We start from the raw sequence: 24541 nt of genomic DNA, 5'->3' as shown, positions 1-24541 counted from the left end.
GCCCATCTCATATGTGTTCTGCTTTTAATGTGGACCAGCAGTATAGCTAAGACTTTCTGGTAAGATAAAACAGCTCCCCGTAACAAAAGTACTTCCCTTCCCAAACCCATGAAATGCTCATGGGAAGGGCTAGCTGATCTGGTTAGAAATAGCAGAAAATCACTGTCGATGCACTTAAATCTCTTGAGTGTGTCAGGATGGCTCTAATAAAATATCAGAGTTAGGCTATGTTTACGGTGACCGGATGTCATGTTTTTAAAGGGACAGTCCCTTTTTTGGGACTTTTCTTATAAAGGCGAGTATTACCCCCCACCCCCATCCTGTTTTTTTCACAGCTGCTATCTGGTCACGCTAGCTATGTCAACACTATGAACCTGTGCCGCCGTAAGGTCTGTTATGTAGCTGGCTATGCTGGCAGGAGAGTGCTCTCCTCCGAACAAGTGGCTATAGGTGCTCTCCTGCCGACACAGCATTGTCCACACCGGCCCTTTTATCAGTCAAGGGGGAGGTTTTTTCACACCCTTGACCAACAAAAGTTGTACCAACAAAAGTCCTAGTGTAGACATAACCTTATACTGCAAACAATACTAAAAGAGCTCCAAAATGCTTCAGAAGGGGGAGAGGTTGCTTCATGTCAGTCTCCACTGAGCCCCTTCAGCCATTCAGCTCTATCTGGAAGGGTAGGCTGGTCCAAAATAGGGCCTTTGAAGGGGAGAAAATAAAGAAGAGATTGGGGTTCCGGGGAGATCACTTCTTTCCCCCTAACATACATGATTCAAGCTTTACATATCATGGTTTTGCAATGAAAGATCAACATTCTTCTCAGAGTTACCCCATTAAGTTAATGGTGTCATTCTAGTGTAGCTGAGCATGGAATTTGGCCCACACTTTCTGCAGATTCAGGAAGACAACAGAGTACTAATTTACAGTCAGCTCGCATTTGGGAGGTTTTCTATGCAACCATCAATGCTAGAAATTTCTTCTTCTTTTAACTGAGAGTTTAGATTCTGAATATATGATACCAGCCACGTATGTAGGTTATAAATAAGTAACACCGGGAGAGATCTGGTCTCCAAGGAGAATGTTTGACTCTCCTGACCTAAACTGTTCCTCCCCACCTTTCAAATACTTACCTCCCCACCTTCTTAGATGTAATCTAGCCAAACTCTCTCTCTCTCTCACTATAAATATCTAGTACTAGAAATATTTCTTCATTCCCCAAGTTTCAGCCGTACAAGTTTAGAGATTCTAATCTCCAACAGCAATTCAGAACATGTTCTGTGAAATCTCATCCGTGTGTGCTGTTAGCTGACCCTGCGCTCTGTACTAACTTGAGCTCATAATCACACCTCCTGCATTTTTCAAAGCTATAAATTATTGGATATGACTAACTGGTTAAAAATCCCTTTCTGTATTGTACAGATGGACTGGGTGGTTGGAATACATCAGGGTGTGAAGTGAAACACAGAGATATGTATTACACAATCTGTTATTGTAACCATCTCACCCATTTTGGAGTGTTGCTGGTAAGTACTCCATGAAACATCTCCGGAAGACACTGACGGCACTAGACAAGTCATCACTGGACTTGTGAAAGACATCTTAGTTTCAAATTAGCTTTTAGAGAGCAAACTGTATTTTGCTGGAAGTAATACTAACAAAGAAAGCAAATAAAAGTAATTTTTAAATTAAAAAAGAAACTGAAGTCCAATTGCACACTCAGTACAAATTCATTTTACAGCAGTTATCATTGCATCTTTACAATTTTCCCTAATGAATATTACTGCATTAGCTGTTGTATTCGGTTGTATGGTAATGTTAGATAGCTGCCAACAGCAACTAATGGTGTTCAGTTTCCCTGAGAGTGGCACTAATTAAACTCTCTTAATCTAAAAATGTATCAGCATTATCATCTATTATTTACATACCACCAAAAGTGTGTTAAGTACTTTAACAAAGTTCCTGCCCCAAAAACCTTAATATCAAAGCAGACCGTGTACAAATGAAGCACTGAAAATGGTTGCAACAAAAAGCAAAGTGATTGGGGAATTCTGAATAAATTAGGCAGCAGATACTAGCAGAATTTCCTCACCCTGACATAGAGAACCTGCATGGGGGAAAACACTTGGTCCATTTCCCTTCGGTCTGTGCAATGTAAACACAAATACACACCTGTGATTAAACTAACTGGCCTCTAGAGGTCATCATTTCTCTCCTCAAATATAGATGCAAGAGCCCTCTCTGGTAGTAAAAATGTTACTTTTACAAGAAGGAAATTTGAATGTTGTAGATTTCATGCAGCCTGTCGTATTTCTAAATCAGGGATCGGCAGCCTTTGGCACATGGCCTGCCAGGGTAAGCAAGGCCGGTTTGTTTGGCTGAACCTGTGGACGTGGCAGGCAATCGCAGCTCCCACTGGCCGCAGTTCGCTGCTCCAGGCCAATGGGGGCTGTGGAAAGCGGCGGCCAGCACATCCCTTGGCCCGCGCTGCTTCCCACCAAACTGAATCAAATCGTAAACTCACTGTTCTCCATTGCTATTCCAGTTACAGACACTGTAGGAACTGTTTTGACCGCATGATGTCTACAATTCTCAGTACAAAAGAAAACAAATTACTCTTGCTTGGTTCAAAAGTCACATATAAAGCATACAGCAGCAGGTTATGGCAGGCAACAAGATTCATGTTATGAACATAACTGGGAATTAATATAGGGGAGTGAGGCCCATTTTACTGAGTGTTTTTCACAGCCTGGCTCTTGAAAGTACTTTTGATGGGTGAATCCTCCCAGATGTCAAAGCATCTGTTATGTGTCCCATCCCCTACTTTCAGCAACCCCCCTTTTAACCAATGAGAGTTTCTTCTACAAATGCGTGTCTATTAAATATTTTTGCTGTATTGCTTTAAAAGCTGCATTGAAGTCTGAGGTGCAATGAGAATGATGTTTTTGCAACTTCTTGGCAATTAAATACTGGATATTTTCCTGTCCTTGGTATTTCCTTACATTCTAAAATGAGTGGTTTGTAAAATTAATAAAAACATTTAGAAAAAAAATGAATAGAAACTGCTCCCTTTCCCCACTGTGAAAATGTAGGAAGCAGTTGTATTTTTTCTGCATGATACAGTCCAATTATGAGTAATGACCAGAATTCTTTATCTTTTGACCTAGGACTTAGCCCGGAGAGAGATAGATGGTGTGAATCGTCGCATATTAACTCTGATAACCTATGCAGGATCTGGAGCCTCTGCCCTTTGCTTGGGGGTAGTGCTGGTGATGCACCTAACTCTTGAGCAAGTTGAATCCTTTCTTTTATTGCTTTTTCCCCCCACAGTCACTACAGGAGTTTTCAGTAACACTTATGCTAGATCAATCAGACACAAGAAGATGATGAAAGGATGATTTGAATATAATACAATGGAATAGTAGTGATATAAAAGTTCATGCGTCAGGACATAAGACAACTTCCAACTAATGGATATTAGGAAGCAATTTCCCCTCTGAACATGTTATTCCAAAACTGCCTACTGCAGTGTTTCTTTCACCTTGCTCTGGAACATCTGGTACTGGCCACTCTTGGAGATATGGTATGGGCTGTATTGAACCACTGGTTTGAACCAGTCTGGCAATTCTTATGTTCCTAATATGCTGTCATTGCTCTTGCATCTGGATATGGTATCATGGCAAGAGGCTAGAATATCTTGTAAGTTCAATGGTTTGGTCCCAATCTCTATATGCAGTGTTAAAGGAGGCAGAAAATAAAAGATGGTGCCTATTAAACATGGCCTTGAAATGTAGATCTCCTCTTGAAAGTGACAGGTAAAAATGGCAGCTGTTATTTGCAGTCATATCTTCTTACTTGAATAACAAACATAATTTTTTCCTACTTGTAACCCTTGTTTGCACTATAATTCCAACACAGGTAAAAGAGAGTAAGTGGGTTGTTCTGCACTTTGTGAAACACCCACAGAATTGTTTGCTAAATTCCAGTGAGTTGCTCAGATTTTACACATGGCATAATCTGAAGACACCAGAGTTGCATAGATTAACCAAGGATCTAATTTAGCCTGCTGGTTATGGTGCATGACATGGAAAAAATATCGCATTTTCCAGAACCCAGAAGAGTTTGCAGGGCTTGCAGCTAGAAAAGCCTCCTCATTATTTTTAAACTAAACATATCCAGTATTTGGAAATCATTGAGATACGATAGTCATGGAATCCTTCAATGATATTTTTAGAGACACTTCTCAGAGTAGAAGCTCACATTTACTCCAAAGTAAGATAGGAATCCACTTCTTTTTGAAAATTACAGGCCAGTAGGCACCTACAGCCTGGGACAGGCACTGACAAAGCTGAATAAAATAAATAATTTTCCTTGATCAGTACAGATTTCTAGATGTATGGGAAAAGTCTCTAATAATGTAGGGCCTTATGTTATCCCAAAAAAACGGTAAGCACAGATTATGAGAACGTAAGAATGGCTATACTGGGTCAGACAATGGTCCATCTAGCACTGTATCCGCTCTTCTCACAGTGGCCAGTGCCAGATGCTTCAAAAGGAATGAACAAAACAAGGCAATCATCAGTGATCCATCCTCTGTCATCCAGTCCCAGCATCTGGCAGTCAGAGGCCTAAGGAAATCCAGAGCATGGGGTTGCATCCATGGCCATCTTGGCTAATAGGTTCATCAATGGCTATCCTCCATGAGGTGCCTGACAGATTTACTATGAGGCCTTATTCTCAAAAGGAAACAAAGGGCTCTTAGTGTAAATGTGTATCAGGTCTTCCAGGAAGGGGGATCTCTCTGCCATTGCTGTGTCTTAGCCGTGGTCTACACTGTGAGGAGGGAGAATCTATCTAAGTTACGCAACTTCAGCTATGTGAATAACGTAGCTGAAGTCGACGTACTTAGATCGACTTACCGTGGTGTCTTCACTGCAGTGAGTCGCCTGCTGCCGCTCCCCCGTCGACTCTGCCTGCACCTCTCGCGGCACTGGAGTACAGGAATCGGCGGGAGAGTGCTCGGGGGTCGATTTATTGTGTCTTGACTAGACACGACAAATTGATCCCTGCTGGATCGATCACTGCCCGCCCATCTGGTGGGTAGTGTAGACATATCCTTAGAGTGCTGAAAAGATATACTCATATAGAAATACTCATTACATGTTTTGTGTATTTTGATGAACTAATATACCAACTGAATGATGATGAAGCAACGTTATGGAGAACTATAGGAGGCTCTTTTGGAAAGAAGTGTTTGTCTACATGGGGACTCACAGGGAAGTTGCTGTGAATAGCTAGTGTGTAAATTTAAAGCATAATAGCTATTCCCCAAGAACTAGAGAGCTAGTGTAGAATAGATCTTCAGCAATTGTTATTCCAGGCTCTTTCCACATGTAGAAAACCACAAGAATTTAGACTGGAAAAAAAGCTCATAATTGTATAGTAGCACTGTAGATTTTAGACCTCCATTTCTTCTCGCTTTTTCATTATTTTTTTGTCTTTCTAATTTAAAAGTCTGTTTGTCTGCAATCCTTTCAGTTTCAAGATGTTCCTTTCCATGTGTGGATTTTTCTCTTCACTGTGTTTTTGCTATTTTATGCTCCTCAATGTACATTTGTTTGTATATATGTAAACCTCTCAAACAAAAGGTGAGCCAACACTTCTGGACTAGACACTATGGGCCAAATTACCAGAAAAGTGCACATGCAGTTGCAGTTACTACAACTACTTGCAAACTAGGTGTTTTTGTGCACAGAGGTACCCATTTAAGCATCTAAACAACTATCCTTTGCTTAGCATTTGCAAATATTCTTTTGGTGTGCATAATCACAATAATGGAGCACGCATTTTTGTGTGCCCTTTAATGTACATACACACCTGAAAATCTGGTCTTGTATTTCTTACCTGCTCACAGTTCTAAGAAATAAAGTGGCAATGCAGGATATACTTACTATTTGATGGATGGTAAGAGGTGGTAACTCCTCATAACCACCCAAACAAGTTCATTTTCTTTCCTCATAGAAAGATTAAAAAGTAAATCTCTTTAAATTTGCAAAGAGGAAGGATAATGTTGTGTTGAAGACACTGGAATAGAACTCAGGAGACCTGGACGCAATAGGGAGTTCAGGGCAAGTCACTAAATCTCTCTGTGGCTTAGTTCCCCTATCCGTACAACAGAGATATTTATACAGTCTGGGCCGGCTCCAGGCACCAGCTGAGCAAGCTCCTGCTTGGGGTAGCAGATTCTATGGGGTGGCATTCCGCCCAAACCTAGGGCAGCACAGCAAGCGTTTTTATTTTGGTTCCCCGATCCAGCTGCCCTGTAGGGCGGAGGAGAGGAGCGCCCTGCAGCAAACTCGGCAGGGCAGCCCACGTCCTTCCCTCCCAGCCAACTGGAGAGGCGCAGAGCCCTCCCAGCAGGCGGCGCGGTGGTCAGGGCCGCGGGGTGAGCGCCCTGCTGAAGCCCTGGCTGCCCCCCTTCTCTCTCTCCCCGTTCCCTCCTGCTCCACCCCATTAGACCGGACACGCACTCTGCAGCACAGGGAGTCCCCCTGCACCCTGGCTCCAGCAGCCCTGTAGGGTTTTTTTGTTTTGTTTTTTCCCCTGCTTTGCTGGCTGCGCCATCCCCCACCCCCCGCTTTGCCGCTCCAGCTGTGCTGTTTTTTGGGTCCCCCCCCCCCGCTTTGCTGCTCCAGCCGTGCCGTGTTTGTTTCCCCCCTCCCTTTGCTGCTCTGGCAGCACGTGTTTTTTTTTTCTCCCCAGCCTTGCCGCTCCGGCTGCGCCACCCCTCCTTTTTTTTTTTTTTTTTTTGCTTGGGGCGGCAAAAAAGCCAGAGCCGGCCCTGTATACAGTCCTTCTCCTATCCTTTGTCTGTCTTGTGTTTAGATTATAAATTCTTTGAGGCAAGGCGTGTCTTTTACTGTGTGTTTCTGTAGTACCAGCGCAATGTGGCTCTCATCTCAGGAGGGGTCTTTAGGTGCTATCCTAATACAAATAATAATATTGTATTGAGTAAAACATGGGCTATGGCGGTAAGACAATGAAGTTCTTTTCCATTCACTACAGTCATGCCAATGCTAGAATTCTCCCTGGAACATGGATAATATATACTCCCAGGAGCGGTGCCAGGGTTTTTGGCGCCCTAGGCAGGGGTCCTTCCGTGCTCCCAGTTGGTGGCAATTCTGCGGCGTGGGGGGGGTCCTTCCGCGCTCCCGGTCTTCGGGACGCTTCAACGGTGGGTCCCAGAGTGAGTGAAGGACCTGCCGCAGAATTGCTGCCAGAGACCCAGAGCGCGGCAGGACCCTCCGCCGCCGAATTGCTGCCGAAGGTGGCAAAATGCCGCCCCCCCATTCCTGGTGCCTTGGGCAATTGCCTAGATCGCCTAAATGGAAGTGCCGGCCCTGTATACTCCCAGCCTTTGCACCATGGAAACAGCAGGGAATTGAATTCTATCTGTTATTGAAAGAAATGAGTGTGTAGAGTATGCCCTGATGTTAGATATTAGGGGAGTGTTTTTAATTAAAAACAAGTTTTTATGAAGCTTAGTTATAAGTCACTAAGGCTATTGAATACACATTTTATTACCTCCTGCTAGAGAACAAAATGTGATAACATTTCATTAATTGGCAGCAAATGCAACTGCACAATGACAATATTAGAAAAATTCATTTCTTTTCACTTTTATTTTAGCAAGCTTTGGAGAGATTATCCTTCAAAAATCCTGCTAAATCTCTGCACTGCACTGCTGATGCTAAACCTGATATTCCTGGTCAATTCCTGGCTGTCATCATTTAACAACCATGGCCTGTGTATCACAGTGGCTGTGTTCCTCCATTATTTTCTGCTTGCAGCCTTCACATGGATGGGCCTGGAATCTCTTCACATGTACTTTGCTCTCATCAAAGTCTTCCGTATATACATTCCAAACTATATACTGAAATGCTGCATTGCTGGGTGGGGTAAGTACGTAGCTAGTCTCTCTTGATATCTGTGCTTGGTATACTGCTCTAATGTAGGCTTTCCTCACGTGAAAATACACTGCACCCATATAGGAAAGATTCCTTAGCCCAGACAGGTCCTGCTGACAGCTACTACTGGACATGGGAGTGTAGCAGATAGTCCTTGTCGCTTCTCTTCTGCACAGAAATACGGGCATGTGGATCTGTACTGTGCCTGCTTTGCTGGAGCAAGACTGTTATTGGCCCCCTCCATGGATATGCAAAGAGAGAGGGGACTTAATGAGCTTCTTTCCCAACCCTGTGCAGGCGCATGAGAGGATACTCACAATGAGGGGTCCTAGTGATCCTGGGCATGCCAGCTGCCTGAATGAAGGCAGCATGGGGGCAGAACCATGGACCGTCTCCATCCTGTGGCCAGGTAGAGGGGATCACTCTCTCCATCTCCAAGGACAGTGTCCTGAAGCTGCCACTCCAACATGCACTTCCGGGGAGCCCTGTGAGTGAATGCTGGGTCTCACTCAGAATATTTTTTGGAGTCTCCAGCAGCAGCATGACGTGATCCACTCTCCCTCCAAACAACAGGGCACCAAAGGTATCATGTAGCCAATAGTAGGGAAGACTGGTAGAAAGGGGTTAACAAGCAGGTCTGCATTAAAAAAGGGCAGAATTTGAAGAAATGATTGTAGTTCTGTTGAGCTGCCTGGATAGTTGCTAAACTCAGTGACTACTTTTAAATACCACATGTACATTACCATCTCTGTCATTAGATTTTGCACACAACTACGCCGATTCTTAGCCTTACAAGAACTCTTGTTTAGGCACAGCTCTTAGCAGTGGTGATTGCTGTAACAATCCTTTCGGCAAACAACAAAAACAGAAGCTGAAAGGAACATGGTAAACAGGAAAGCAGTGGCACTGAAGATTTGTGAACAAGGACTGTTTGAAAAATGTCAGCCTCATTAGACTGTTACACAGGGTGCTACTACCAATTTGTCTTTTGCAAGTCTAAGATGTTTCTAATAATTAGTAGGGGTTGGGTTTGAGGTATTATTTTAGCAGAGTGGATCCCTTCTGGAGATGTTTGAGAACTCAAACATTTTGCAAACAAAGATACTTTATGCCTACTCATCTGCAGTTTACATAAATAAATAAAGGGACAATCCATTATTTCAGCAGAGCCTTCAGGTGTGTTATAGAGAAGAGACCTTGACCTACACATCTGTATCACTGCTGTAATTATTAATCATGGACTGTCACACCAAGAAGAGATTAGGAGATTGGATGTCTCCCTCTTCCAGATTTTCTTTTTTTTTGGCTTAAAATCTCTCTCTTATTTCCCGTGCTATTAGGAATACCAGCTGTTGTAGTTGCTACTCTCCTCATTATAAATACGGACTTTTATGGATCATTTTCTAAAAACCAGAACTCATTCACTTTTTTGTAAGTATATTTGAAGGAATTGGCCTAACATCTTGTCTCCTTTTATTTCTTCCAGTTCATGCTAGTTCTCTTTACTTTGCCACTTTGAGTATCAATTCCTCTTTCTTTGTGGAGAATCTCTTTGCTTCTGGAACACATTAACATAATCTTATAGACTCTTAAGATCAGAAAAGACCATCATGATCATGTAGTCTGACCTTCTGTGCATTGCAGGCTGAGGTCACAGAACCTCACCCACCCACTCCTGTAATAGAGGACCCATAACTTCTGGCTGAATTACCGAAGTCCTCAAATCATGATTTAAAGATTTCAAGTTACAGAGAATCCACCATTTACACTCGTTGAAACCTGGAAATGACCCTTTCCCTATGCTGCAGATGAAGGCAAAACAATCCCATGATCTCTGCCAATCTGACCCAGAGAAAAATTCCTTCCCGACTCAAAATATAGTGATCAGTTGGATTTGAGTATGTCAGCACGACCCAACAGCCAGACAGTTGGGAAAGAATTCTCTGTAGTAACTCAGAGTCCTCCCCATCTAGTGTCCCATTACCTGCCATTGGGGATTTTTGCTACTAGCAGTTGCAGATTGCCTGCAATAGCATGTAGCCAGTCTCATCATACCATCCCCTCCATAAATTTGTCAAGATCAGTCTTGACGCCAATTAGGTTTTTTGTCCCCACTTGTCCTCTTGGAAGGCTGATTGGAGTAAATCACGACATCAAACCTATTCCATGTGTTCAGTGGAGTCTCTATAAAAATATTTTGGTCCAATGTTCCACACGCTTATGTTAATTCCCCAGGTTTTTGAACTTTTCTCATTCCTGTATCTCCTTTGTCATGATCAAACCTCTCGTAATCTTGAATTATTCAGTTAGATCACATCAACCTTTCTACTTTTCCAGTGAGAATAAGCTACTCTCTAGCCTTTCTTCTGAAATAGTGTTTACATCAGGAATACTCCCACTTGCTCTATCTAGGATGGTATCATTCCAGTAATAACAGATTGTGTATTTACAATCTGACCAGATGGGGGCAGCACATAGCTATGGCAACTCATGAGCAGAACAGAGAGCGAATTATGTATCAGGGGCACTATTACTACCATACTGGAGTAAGGGGGCAGCAGGAATCTGCTACTAACACATCATCTGAGGAAATTCTAACCAATGCCCATCCATGTGCTATATTGATAACAGAACAGCTCCCTAATTAGTTATTTTCAACTTTCTATGTTCTTCTCTTTTCCTGTAGTTGCTGGATTCAAGATGATATTGTCTTTTACATCTCCGTTGTCGCCTATTTCTGCTTAATATTTCTGATTAACATAGTGATGTTCATCAGTGTTCTTCTTCAAATTCATATCATGAAATCAAAGCAGCAAATTAAATCCAAGAACTGGAAGCAGGGCTTTCTTCATGATCTGCGGAGCACGGTCATCCTGTCATTCTTACTCGGCTTAACCTGGGGTTTTGCCTTTTTTGCCTGGGGATCAGCAAGGATTTTTTTCTTGTATGCCTTCACCATTTGTAACACACTGCAAGGTAACTTCTGTATGAGATGCTGATAGCAGTATGGTGTATTTTTATCAGTTTATGAGTGTGATATATAAATACATTCAGATTGTCATTTTACCAACCCAAATTGGGGTGGTTAAGTAGTTTTGTTTGCATCATTTGGAAGTTTGGAGAGTTTAATAATAAAAATCCCTTTGAATAAGTGAGATGATATCCTGAACTTTATATATCACTGCCACAATTCAATAATAGTGTGTAAGGACTTGTGGTAATGCCTTTGAAATACAGGTCCCAATCTATGCCCTTTTCAGGGACACAGACACAATCCATTTAATCTGGGCATAGAAATGCATGCTTGGATTTTGCAGCGACTAGCAGATTGCCAAGAATGTCTGCCCTAATATCAAATCTGTAGAGGGCTCTTTCAGCCATCTATTAACTCAGGGGCATTAAGGAAGAGAATAGCCCTAATTTCTGTGCTAATATAATATAGGCTGTGGATCTGCCTCTCTCAAAGACTCATAGACTTTAAGGCCAGAAAGGACCATCGTGATCATCTAGTCTGATTTCCTGCACATCGTAGGCCACAGAACCTCACACATCCATTTCTGCAGTAAGCCCATATCCTCTGGCTGAGTTACTAAGTCCTCAAATCTTGATTTAAAGACATCAAGTTACAGAGAATCCACTATTTACTCTAGTTCAAACAAGTAAGTGCCCCATGCTGCAGAGGGTCTCTGCCAGTCTGACATGGGGGAAAATTCCTTCCCAACCCTAAATATAGAGATCAGCTAGACCTTGAACATGTGGGCAAGGCCCACTAGCCAAACTCTGTGCTGTATATGATATGTCTGTGATTGAAGAGAGCATGAAAGATTCAGAAAGGAGGTAGGAGGCTGGGGATTCAATATGAAAAATACTGATTTTGTCTTCCTTCTTCCTTTAGGGCTTTTTATCTTTGTATATCATTGCCTGATGAAAGAGACGGTGAGGAAGCAGTGCCGAGTGCACTTTTGCTGGGGGAGGTTTCGGCTCAATAATTATTCTGGTAAGACACTGAGGTTTATTGTTTTGCTTGACTCATTTTAAAGCTATTAATGGCATAAGAATTAAAATGGAAATGCTTGTGTGCCACAAAAGTACTGCTCCTATTCTGGCATTTAAGATTGAGTAAGCTACAGTGAAGAATCAATTGCAGTATATTTTTATCTAATAATTTTTCCTAAAATACCTGAATTGACTTGAATATGGAAGTGCTTAGTGTTGCTGTCTTTATATACTGAATTCTGTGGCACTTGCCACCCAAGGTTTTCAAAATGCTTTACAAATACACCCCTTACAAGGCCTGCCACTGATGTCACATCCATTCTATACAGAAAGGTGGGGCGTCCCAATGTACACATTCCCCACAATTCCCCCACTACTGTGGAAAAGTGTTAGGTCTTAATGTTCCTCCATGAATTCTTCATAGATTGGACCTTGATTAATAGAGTCAATAGTTAATGTGGTGAGGGGGTGACAGCATATAGATACAGGACAGATTTTCAAAAAAGTTTCAGCCTCACCTCTAAAACTGCAGCTGCAATGGTTTATTGCATGTACAGATGGTATTTTTATACAGAATTCCAATAATTACAGCCAATGCAGTTTGCTTATACAAATCTGAAATTCTGAGCATGCAAAAATCTTCAGCATAATTTTAAAGGCTGTATAATGGAGTCAGCACCCACCTCTCACAAGTGGCCCCCCCCCAGTCAAGTGCATGTGCTTGCAGTTTCTCAGTTTGTGATAATGGGGTGGTGGTACCCACCTCTCACAACTCCCCTTGGTTGATGGTTTCTTTGGCAGGTCTTCAGTGTTTCAGCCTTCCAGAGAAGTCACACGCACTGTCTGTAAGTGGAACAGAACAAACCTCTTCCAGGGGTTTACCCTCTTTTGGCCCTACTATGGGGCTATACCCCCAGGGCTTCCTCCCTGGGGGCAGTGTTTTCTTGCAGCCCTCCCTGGGCTCCATCCCAGCAGCCAGCCAGGAGCTCCTTCTTAGTTCCCCTGGACCCTGCCCAGACTGAGCTGTCTGGGGCTGTCCCTATGGCTCTTTCAGCCAGGCAGGAACTCTCTCTTCCAGCTCCAGGCAGTAACTGACTGAATCTGTCTCCACTGCTCCTTTTTATATGACCCTCCTGGCCCCTGATTGGCCATTCCTGCAGCCCCTCTAATTGGCTGCTAAATGGCTCAGATATAGGTTAGGGGTTTGATATAGGAGTGAGTGGGTGAGATTCTGTGGCCTGCATTGTGCAGGAGGTTGGGCTAGATGATCATAAAGATCCCTTCTGACCTTAAAGTCTATGATTCTTTGTGAGACCCGGAGGCCTCCAGCAGGGGGGTCTCTGGGCCTACTCTACCCCATGACAAGCTGTTAAAAATTTTGGTATAAAATTAACAGAGTGTGGAACCCCTGGTTTTACTTCAGTATATCTTCTGATTATATGCACTGCCATATAAATATTAATGTGTGTGTATAATATATAATAAAGTAATATTGTATGGAACACATACACTGTGCATCAGATTGTGCTTTTAAGGTATAGGTCTGTGTTGGGCTGGTGCAGCTCTCCACCACCCCAAGGGATTACAGGGGAAGTGCACCACCTCTAAAATGCGTGTAGCATTTTGGCAAGGTGCTGCTGGAGAAACCCTTAATCAGCTCCTGCCATTCCAGCCCCAATCAGGGAGAATGGATTGGGGCTGGGTGAATCACCCTATGTTTGCCTGGTAACTGATCAGATCTGCCAGCTTCATTAACAGGAGCTAGAAGACTGGAAGGAAGTGAGAGGAAGGGAGTGTGTGTGTGTGTATGTGAGAGTGGAGACTAAGGGCTTGGCTACACTTGCAGATGTAGAGCGCTTTGAGTTAAACCAGCCTTTGGAGAACGCAGTAGGGAAAGCGCTACAGTCTGTCCACACTGACAGCTGCAAAGGCACTGGCATGGCCACATTTGCAGCGCTGTTGGGAGTGGTGCATTATGGGCAGCTATCCCAGCGTTCAAGTGGCTGCAACGTGCTTTTCAAATGGGGGTGGGGTGGAGTGTGACAGAGAGTGTGTTCTGTGTATGTGGGGGGAGAGAGTGTGTGTTTTGGGGTGCTGAGGGTGTATCAGCATGCTGTCTTGTAAGTTCAGGTCCCCCTATCCCCTGCCTCTCTCTCTCTCTCTCACACTGACAGCAAGCAACGTTCCAAAGTAACGGCTGCTTTGTCTCAGAGCAGATAAGCACGCCAGATGACAGAAACGGAGCTTTGAAAGGGCATAGCCGCATTCCTACAGCTGAGTTCAAAACAATTACAAGAGTGGCCACTTGACTTAAGGGGATTATAGGACATTTCCGGAGGTCAATCAGAGTGCAGTAAAGCAACACCTTGTTCACACTGATGCCGGGGTGTCTCAGATGATATTCCTCTCACTGAGGTGGAGTACCAGGAGCGCTCTAGCCACGGAGTCAGAGCCTTGCCAGTATGGACCGGGAGTCAGTTAGAGCGCACTGGGTAGCTTTAGTGTGCTCTAACTTGCAAGTGTAGCCAAGCCCTAAGAGCAGGAGATCAGGCTCAGATGGAATAGGAACCTCCTAGTTTGTTGCTGGCCAGGCGTGTAGTGGGCTAAGCAGTTGTAAAGCCTGTATATAGTTGGAAACTGCTGGTGGAAAACTGAGCATGAATAAAAAACATGCGTGTTGCACCAGATTGAAGTGTCCCTGATTCATGGAGGAGAGGGGCCAAGGGGCCGAATCCAGAGGGGCACTGTGGGTACTCCGTTTCAAGCATGTTCTCTCATGAACATCTGGCTATCCCCACTGGCTGGTTATAGAGAGTGGGAGGTCATGGCCCCACCTCCTTTCCATCCATCCCATCATCTTTGGAATGGCTAGCTAGGAAAGACTAAAATTGTACTTAGTCCCTTTATGGGGAGGCAGAGGCTCTTTGTATCCATCACCTCTTGCACAGGCATGTAAGAGCTAATATAAGAATTGCCAGCGTGGATTAGAACCAAGATCCATCTAGTCCAGTATCCTGTCACCAGCACCAGATGCTTCAGAGGAAGGCGCAAGCACTCCATAGCGGGCAGATGAGCTTTCCCTGCCATAAGTCTCATCCTGGTCTCTAATAGCTGGAGATTAGCATGAGCCCCGAAGCAAGGTTTAATATCTTTCCGAACTCTTTGTCATTAATTATGATAACTCTGGGTATGTGCCTTATAATGATAGACTCAAGGTGTTCAATCTATTTAGTTTAACAAATAGAAGGTTAAGGGGTGGCTTGATTAGTTTGTATGTACCAACATGGGGAAGAAGTATTTTAAAATGGGCTTTTCAATTTAGCAGAGTAAGGTATAACACGATCCAGTGGCTGGAAGCTGACATTAGACAAATTCAGATTTGATATAAAGCAGAGTTTTTAATAGTGAGAGTAATTACCAAATGTCATTGTGGATTCATCATCACTGACAATTTTTAAATTAAGATTGGCTGTTTTTCCTAAAAGATCTGCTCCAGGAAGTATTTTGGGAAAGTTCATGGCCTGTGTTCTACAGGAGGTCAGACTAGATGATCACAATGGTTCCTTCTGATCTTTCAATCTATGAAATTTTATTTCTCATTTTACTGAAATCTCTCTTTCTAAAGATAATGTCACTGTGTCTTTTTTTTTTTTTTTTTTTTTTTAGCTAGGCACAATGTAGCCTTGGGTGTGTGATTATATATTAACACTCAGAACATAGACAGATGCAATAGACATATTTGCAGATTGACAACAGGAAGGCTAACACCTCAAAAGGAATAAAGGCAGAAGAGGAAAGTGTGTTGCAAATGTTCTTACATGCATCACAGTATATTATAAACAGCGTTTAAAAAAGAACACAGAGAGGAAATTTTATTTTATAGTTATGCAAATAATTCACCAAAGAGACAGTCTATGGAGGAGCTTCTAATGAAATATACCTAGAAGAACACAAGAAAGCAATGGGACAATTACACCTTTTGGGTTGCTTACACTTCAAAATCAGGTTTATCAATGCAAGATCATTTCCATCTGCAATAAATGCCAACAAAACTCCAGCCCAGAGTGACCAAACTGTAATATATGTCTCCACCCACTCAGAAGAATTAGTATATATGTTATATAGTACTGGAAACATTTCCCCAATGTACAGAGATTGATTCCTGTGTAGTGTAGTTGTGAGTGTTACACAGTACCTATTTCCAAACGCTGCTACCTCAGGAAACCGCTCCAAGTGCCATGGAGTAATCAGCTGCATCTCATGATACAGTGACCTAACTAACTGCACCCAAAATATTATCTCTTATATGTCCTTTTATTCCCAAACTCACCACTCTATAATTTCAGATTGGAGCAGCGCAGGAACATCTGCTGGATATAAACCAAGAAATTTAGAGCATAAACTATCATCACATTCTTTGAAATCAACCAAGTCTCTGAAGTCTTATGCAACAAGCTCAACTTCCAATGGTTCAGGCTCCTTACCGGAGACATCTTTGGATATGGACTTGAGAGCAGGTAAAAGGAAAGTAATGGGCACTGATTTTTATAAAATCAGAATGTAAAAAGCCTAAGCTGTGGAAACAGAAAAATTTTGCTACCGTGTCTATGTCAGACTCAGACTTCAGGCTAGGGTTTCAGTTACAGCCAGCTTCTGCTAGGCACAGCAAAGTTGGAAGGCTACCAAGGAGCTGGCTCTGTCTTCCTGAGTCTCTATTCAGACTTATCGCTAAGTACAGATGGGGGCTATTCTAATTTATGCAATCTGACAAGAGTCCTCAAGAAATTGCAGAAGTGAATTCTACTCTGGGTTCGCCCCCTTCCATTCCCAACATGTTACATATACTGGGGGTTGCGCAGGAGTGAGTGTTGCCAGCTCTATGCCAGTTAGGGGCATCTTCACCCCAAAAGAATCCCAGCAGGAGAGTTACACCTTAAAGGGGTCTGATTTTCAGAAAGTGCTAAGCACTCACATTCCGAAAAAGGAGTCTGAAATTTGGCATGCAAAATCATTCATCATTTTTGAAACAAGCCTACTTTCTTTCTCTCCCAAGGAAGTTAAAGCATAGTGATATTCTGTTCTCCCTCTTATTTGGAAAGATTTGTTGTAATGAGAGCATTACATAGAAAAAGACGGTTACTCACGTTTGTAACTGTTGTTCTTCGAGATGTGTTGCTCACATCCATTCCAGTTAGGTGTGCGCGCCGCGCGTGCACGTTCGTCGGAAACTTTTTTACCCTAGCAACTCCAGTGGGCCGGCAGGTCGCCCCCTGGAGTGGCGCCGCCATGGCGCCCAATATATATCCCTGCCGGCCCGCCCGCTCCTCAGTTCCTTCTTGCCGGCTACTCCGACAGTGGGGAAGGAGGGCGGGTGTGGAATGGATGTGAGCAACACATCTCGAAGAACAACAGTTACAAAGGTGAGTAACCGTCTTTTCTTCTTCGAGTGATTGCTCACATCCATTCCAGTTAGGTGACTCCCAAGCCATACCTAGGCGGTGGGGTCGGAGTGAGAAGTCGCGGCACGGAGCACTGCAGTTCCGAAGGCCGCATCCTCACTCGACTGCTGTACCAGGGCGTAGTGGGAAGCAAAGGTGTGGACCGATGACCAGGTCGCTGCCCGACAGATTTCCTGGATGGGCACACGGGCAAGGAAAGCCAGCGACGACGCCTGCGCCCTGGTAGAATGCGCAGTCACACGGCCCGTAGGGACATGGGCCAAGTCATAACAGGTCCTGATACAGGACGTAACCCACGAGGATAACCTCTGGGAGGAGATAGGAAGCCCTTTCATACGGTCCGCTACCGCCACGAAAAGCTGGGGGGATTTGCGGAAGGGTTTGGTCCTCTCTATGTAGAACGCGAGAGCTCTACGGACATCCAGCGAGTGGAGCTGCTGCTCCCTGCCTGAGGAGTGAGGTTTTGGGAAAAAAACCGGGAGGAAAATCTCTTGGTTGACGTGGAAGGCTGAGACCACCTTGGGTAGAAAGGCAGGGTGTGGTCTAAGCTGTACCTTGTCTTTGTGGAAGACCGTATATGGGGGGTCTACCACAAGGGCTCGGAGTTCCGACACCCGTCTAGCTGAGGTGATAGCTACTAGAAAGGCAGCCTTCCAAGAGAGGTAAAGCAGGGAGCAAGTAGCTAACGGCTCAAAGGGGGGCCCCATGAGCCGGGACAACACCAGGTTAAGATCCCAGGTTGGAGCAGGGGGACGGACGTTAGGGAATAACCGTTCCAGCCCTTTAAGAAATCTCGACACCGTCGGGTGAGAAAAAACGGAGCGACCGTCCGCACCCGGGTGAAAGGTGGAGATAGCTGCTAGATGGACTCGCAACGACGATAAGGCCAGACCACGTTCTTTGAGGGACCAAACATAGTCTAAGATTTCGGATACCGAAACTTCCATAGGGCGGAGATTTCTCTCTACGCACCAACAGGAGAAGCGTTTCCATTTTGCCGAATATGTGGCTCTTGTGGACGGTTTCCTGCTGCTCAAGAGCACCTCTCTCACAGGCGTGGAGCAGCGCAGCTCGGAACCAGCTAGCCACACAGGAGCCACGCCGCTAGGTGCAGCGACTGCAGGTCTGGGTGACAGAGAGACCCGTGGTCCTGGGTAATCAGGTCCGGATGAAGGGGCAGGGGGACTGGGTCGGCTACGGCCAAGTCCAGCAGCATGGTGTACCAGTGCTGTCTGGGCCATGCCGGGGCCACCATGATCACACGAGCCCTGTCTCTGCGCACCTTCAGGAGGACCTTGTGAACCAGAGGGAACGGAGGAAACGCATAGTACAGGTGGGTCGACCACTGGATGAGGAAGGCATCCGCTATCGACCCCGGCTCCCTGCCCTGAAAGGAGCAGAACGCTTGGCACTTCCTGTTCCCCTTGGACGCAAAGAGGTCCACCCGGGGATAACCCCACCTCCGGAAAATGGAGAGAGCGACGTCCGGGCGAAGGGACCACTCGTGTGACAGGAAGGATCTGCTCAATCGATCCGCCAGCGTGTTCCGTACTCCGGGAAGGAAGGAAGCCCTGAGGTGAATGGAGTGGGCTACGCAAAAGTCCCAGAGTCGTATCGCCTCGAGGCACAGGGAGGAGGACCTGGTGCCGCCCTGCTTGTTGATATAATACATGGTCGTCGTGTTGTCCGTGAACACGGCTACACAACGACCCTGAAGCTGATGACAAAACGTTTGGCAAGCAAGGCGGACCGCTCTCAACTCCCTCATGTTGATGTGTAGCCCCACCTCCTCCTGGGACCATAGGCCCTGCGTCCGCAGGGTCCCTAGGTGGGCCCCCCAGCCTAGATCTGAGGCATCCGTTGTCAGGGATACCGAGGGCTGAGACGGGTGAAAGGGAAGACCCGCACACAATACGGACTGGTCCAACCACCAGCCGAGGGAATCTAAGACCTTCTGGGGGACTGTGATTAACATGTCTAACGGTTGCCTTGGCCTGTAATGACTGATAAGCCACAGCTGGAGAGGCCTCATGCGGAGCCGAGCGTAGTCGGTCACAAAAGTGCACGCCGCCATGTGGCCTAACAGGGTTAGACATGTCCTCACTGACGTCAACGGGGCTGACCGCAAGCGTTGAACGATCGCCGCCATGGTCTGGAACCGCTGCCGAGGCAGCGAGGCCCTGCCCACAGTGGCGTCCAGGACGGCCCCGATAAATTCCACCTTCTGAGTGGGCCTCAGGGTGGACTTGTCTGTGTTTATCAAGAGGCCCAGACTCGCAAACATGCCGGTGATCACGCGGACATGGCTGTACACCTGCTGTTCCGACGTGCCCCGAATCAACCAATCGTCCAGATAAGGGAACACGTGGACACGGTTGCGCCGAAGATGCGCCACGACAACTGCCATGCATTTTGTAAACACCCTCGGGGCCGTGGACAGGCCAAACGGGAGGACCGCAAATTGATAATGACGAGCCCCCACAACGAAGCGGAGGAAGCGTCTGTGGCGTGGCCAAATGGCAACGTGGAAATACGCGTCCTGCATGTCGAGGGCGGCGTACCAGTCTCCCGGATCCAGGGATGGAATAATGGTCCCCAGGGATACCATGCGGAACTTCAACTTCACGAGGTATTTGTTGAGCTCTCGCAGGTCGAGGATAGGCCTGAGGCCCCCCTTGGCCTTGGGGATCAGAAAATAGCGGGAATAAAACCCTTTGCCTTTCTCGTTTTCGGGAACCGCCTCTATAGCTCCTTTGCTGAGGAGCGTCTGCACCTCCTGCCGAAGGAATTGCTCGTGAGAGGGGTCCCTGAAGAGGGACGAGGAAGGAGGGCGGGAAGGAGGAAACGAAACAAACTGCAGGCGGTACCCCGTCTGCACCACGCTTAAGACCCAGCGGTCCGATGTTATTTGGGACCACGCCGGGAGGAAAAACGAAAGGCGGTTGGAAAACGGGGGGGAAGGATCCATAGGGGAAACTGTTACTGCGCCCTCGAGCGCACCTTCAAAATGAAGGCTTAGGACCAGGCGGGGGTTTTGAGGAGCCTTGGTTCTGCCCCCCTTGGTTCCCCGACTGCCTGCGCCTCCCGTTCCTGCCGCGGCGCCTGTAAAGGTCCTGCCGCTGGCGGAACTGGGAAAACGGCCGACGGTGCTGCTGTTGTTGCGGCCTAAAGGGTCTACGCTGTGTCACGGGGGTGTGCATCCCGAGGGACCGCGCAATGACCCGGTTGTCCTTTAAACTCTTAAGTCTGGGGTCTGTCTTATCGGAAAACAGGCCCTGGCCTTCGAAAGGAAGGTCCTGTATCGTGTGCTGGAGCTCTGGCGGAAGGCCGGAAACCTGCAGCCAGGAGATGCGACGCATCGTAACTCCTGACGCGAGGGTACGGGCAGCCGAGTCCGCAGCGTCCAAGGAGGCTTGTAAGGCCGTGCGCGCGACCTTCTTGCCTTCGTCCAGGATGGCCGTAAACTCTTGGCGAGCATCCTGTGGCAGCAGCTCCTTAAATTTGTCCACTGCCACCCAGGAGTTAAAGGCGTATCTGCTCAGCAGGGCCTGCTGGTTAGAGACCCTGAGCTGCAGCGCCCCAGCCGAATACACCTTACGGCCAAGGAGGTCCATCCGCCTGGCTTCTCTGGATTTGGGGGCCGGAGCCTCCTGGCCGTGACGCTCCCTATCGTTCACCGATTGCACTACCAGTGAACCGGGAGTCGGGTGAACATGTAAATATTCGTACCCCTTAGAAGGGGCCATGTACTTCCTCTCGACTCCTTTCGCTGTCGGAGGGATGGAGGCCGGGGACTGCCAGATAGTATTGGCATTGGCCTGGATGGTCCGTATGAACGGCAGGGCGACCCTGGTGGGAGCATCGGAAGAGAGGATGGTGACAATTGGGTCCTCTATCTCCGAGACCTCCTCTGCCTGCAGACTCAGGTTTTGAGCCAGTCGCCTGAGGAGGTCCTGGTGCGCCCTGAGATCCAGCGGGGGGGGACTGTTGGAGGAGGTACCCGCCACCGCCTCATCCGGGGAGGAGGATGATGAGACCCCAGGCACAATAGTGTCCAACGGGGGGTCTTCCTCAGCCCTCGCCTCTGTCTCCGGAGCCACAGCGGAGTCCTGCTGTTTGGACCCTTCGTCCCCTTCCGGGGAGGGAGGGGGGCGAGACAAAGAGGCTTCAGGGGCCCTACGCTCCGCAGTCGCCGGCCTAGCAGGGAGCTGCTGGGGGCCCTGGGCCTGATGGTACGCCCAGGGTGTCCAGAATCCCCACTGTTGTGGGCCTTGGTCCTGCAGCGGCGGATCAGCAAACAGCGCCGCCTGCCGGTCGGTGCCCAGCGCATAGCCGCTGTCCGTCTGGGAGGATACGGACGGCTGCCTCGAGGGCCACGGCGGGGCCGACCCTGGATGGTACGGGTCTGCGCGGGCCGGCACGGAGGATCGTCTCGGTGCCGGGGACCGGTGCCGGGAGTCATATCGGTGCCGGGATCGGGACCGGGACCGGGATCTGTCACGGTGCCGGGCGCCGCTTCGGTACCGGGCGCCGCTTCGGTGCCGGGACCTACTACCAGCTCGGTGCCGGGAGATCGACCGGGACCGGGACCTGCCACCAGCTCGGTGCCGGGAGGTCGACCGGGACCTGCCACCAGCTCGGTGCCGGGAGGTCGAGCGAGACCGGGACCGGGACCGGGACCTGCCACCAGCTCGGTGCCGGGAGGTCGACCGGTGCGGCGAGTAGCGTCGGGACCTGCTCCTGGAGTCGCGGTGCCGGTGTCGACTGGAGCCTGACCGCGACCGTCTCGATGCCGACCGGTGCCGCGAGTGCGACCGGTACCGCTGAGGGGAGCGGTGCCGGGACTGCGAGCGGCGTCGGGATCTGGAGCGCCCAAGACGTCGGGACCTGGATGGCGAACGACTGTCTGTGGGCGGTGCCGACATCATGGGCTTGCCTCTGGACGCGACCCGCACCGGAGGTACCGGGGGTGGCAGCCGAGTAGGCTCCGTCAGGGCAATAAGGTCCCGAGCCGAGGCAAAGGTCTCCGGTGTGGATGGGACCACTATCTCAACCCCAGATCTCATGGGGGAGCTCGGCGGCACCGGACTCAACGGACCCGCCGGGCCCGGGGTCAACGGTGCTGACGGTGCCGGCGGCGCCGCGGCTGATGTCGAGGCCGGGCGCTCTAGCCGGGTCTGCCTGGCCGGAGTATTAGACTTCGACGGCCTTGGCTCTGGCTCCAGTGCCGGAGAGGGTCGGTGCCGAGGAGTCTTCTCGGTGCCGGAGCGATCCGGTGCCGGTGCCGATACCACGGTCTGCGAAGCCGCCGGGTCAAGTGCCGCCTCCATCAGGAGAGTTCGGAGCCTTTGATCCCTCTCCTTCTTTGTCCTCGGCTTAAAGGCCTTACAGATGCGGCACTTGTCAGATCTGTGCGACTCCCCGAGGCACTTCAGGCACGCTTCGTGGGGATCGCTGGTAGGCATGGGCTTCTTGCAGGCCGCACACTGCTTGAAGCCCGGCGAACCAGGCATGAGCCCGGTGCCGGGTGCCGGGAAGGGCTAAGCCCCCGGCGAAGAAGTACTTTATAACTAATTAACTTAACTATCAACTTAACAAACTATTTAACAACTGTAATGGAACTAGAGAATAACAATAGATAACGATAGATAACTAGGAGAGCTAGGGACGTGGAGGACAGCTATGCCGCGCTCCACAGTTCCAACGACCGACACGGCGGTAAGAAGGAACTGAGGAGCGGGCGGGCCGGCAGGGATATATATTGGGCGCCATGGCGGCGCCACTCCAGGGGGCGACCTGCCGGCCCACTGGAGTTGCTAGGGTAAAAAAGTTTCCGACGAACGTGCACGCGCGGCGCGCACACCTAACTGGAATGGATGTGAGCAATCACTCGAAGAAGAATCTGTATTTTTAAACATGTAAACAAGGGAGTCAAACCATGGTTACTGAAAATGATCCTTTATTCATTTTGCCTAGCTGAGGTGCAATACAACCCGGGCTCTGTAAATCCATCTGCTTATCAGGTAAAACATCCTCGGGCAAGAAGAATATCACCTGTGGATCTACAATTGCACAGTACGCAGAAAACTACGTTTTTGCAGTGATACCCAACCTGTTTTTTTCTGCTTAACTGAAGAATGTCCTATTTTGTGGCCTGTACAAATAAATGTTTATCCAAGTATTTATTTTTTTAATTATAAAATAAGCATTCTGAAGATTGTTATAGGGCTAAAGTCCTGCTCATGCAACCCTTTTGGCTTTAATGGTGCACATGTGGGAAGAATTTGGCCCTCTCGTGTGTGTGGCGGTTGCAGTATCAAGCCCCTGATGTTAAGTCTTGATTTGATAATGGAATGCTGCTGATTGATGATGTATGTGATACAAAGATCCAGTAATGATTTTTCTAACTGTCTGATTCAATTGTTAATTAGCATCAGCAGATCAAACCATGTTCAGATCCAAAACCTACACTTAACTTACAATTAATAAAATGCAGAACTGGTAAAAAACATAGGTTTGGAGTTTCCCAGTAAGAACAACATGAAACAGTAACTCTGGATGTAAAAAATGTCTCCTTTTTAGAGAGTGGCAAACTTTATGTATTGTGAGGCCATGTCTACACTATACACTTTGGTCGATGCAAGTTACATCAGTGTAAAGCCGCTGCAGTTAGTATATTGCTCACGCGCATGCTGAGATGTGAGTGGCAATTGCACTCTGGAAGCTTGCAATGCCCAATTGCTACTGGTCAGTGGAAAATCATTTTGGAGTTAGAAAATCCAGTGAAGGCTGTTGCCGTGCAAGTATAGGGCCATTAATCATCTCCTGTTAGGCAGGACTGTCTTGGCAATGTGTATGGATGGACTTGGAGCTATCGGGTTTCTGACCTGTGCTGGGGTGACAACCAGCCCCTACATCCCTATTTTGGCCCCAGTCCACCTTGCCACAGAGTCCATCAACAGAGAGGGCTATTTTGATATGGTTGGTGGATCATGGGAGACGCGTCACTGATATCATGTGGGCTGTTAAGGGAAGGTGTATGACACTCATATCTTTAAGAACACAGGACTGCGTAGACGCTTGCAAGCAGGGACATTCTTTCCTGGCCGATGGATTACT

At 47.4% G+C, this 24541-nt stretch overlaps 2 protein-coding genes across 2 annotated transcripts in view; both read left to right on the top strand.

Moving 5' to 3' along the window:
• LOC115657041 (adhesion G-protein coupled receptor G4-like) overlaps positions 1-3398 on the top strand; it is a 36745-nt gene extending 33347 nt beyond the window's left edge. Inside the window, exons 14-15 of the mRNA XM_030574236.1 lie at positions 1423-1526; positions 3168-3398. Coding sequence (XP_030430096.1) covers positions 1423-1526; positions 3168-3398 — 335 coding nt within the window. The remainder of the gene's footprint in view (positions 1-1422; positions 1527-3167) is intronic.
• A 379-nt stretch (positions 3399-3777) lies between these two features.
• On the top strand, positions 3778-23657 carry LOC115657040 (adhesion G-protein coupled receptor G2-like). Its single transcript, XM_030574234.1, has 7 exons — positions 3778-3815; positions 7690-7958; positions 9308-9398; positions 10654-10943; positions 11863-11964; positions 16310-16480; positions 23399-23657. Exons 1-7 carry the CDS (start codon positions 3778-3780, stop codon positions 23524-23526), a joined length of 1089 nt encoding a protein of 362 aa, XP_030430094.1. The 3' UTR covers positions 23527-23657.
• The last annotated feature ends 884 nt before the right edge of the window (positions 23658-24541 follow it).

The sequence above is a fragment of the Gopherus evgoodei genome, chromosome 9, assembly GCF_007399415.2.
Source record: "Gopherus evgoodei ecotype Sinaloan lineage chromosome 9, rGopEvg1_v1.p, whole genome shotgun sequence".
Classification (NCBI taxonomy): domain Eukaryota; kingdom Metazoa; phylum Chordata; order Testudines; family Testudinidae; genus Gopherus; species Gopherus evgoodei.
The sequence above is the reverse complement of the archived record's forward strand: the minus strand, read 5'-3'. Positions and strand labels throughout refer to the sequence as shown.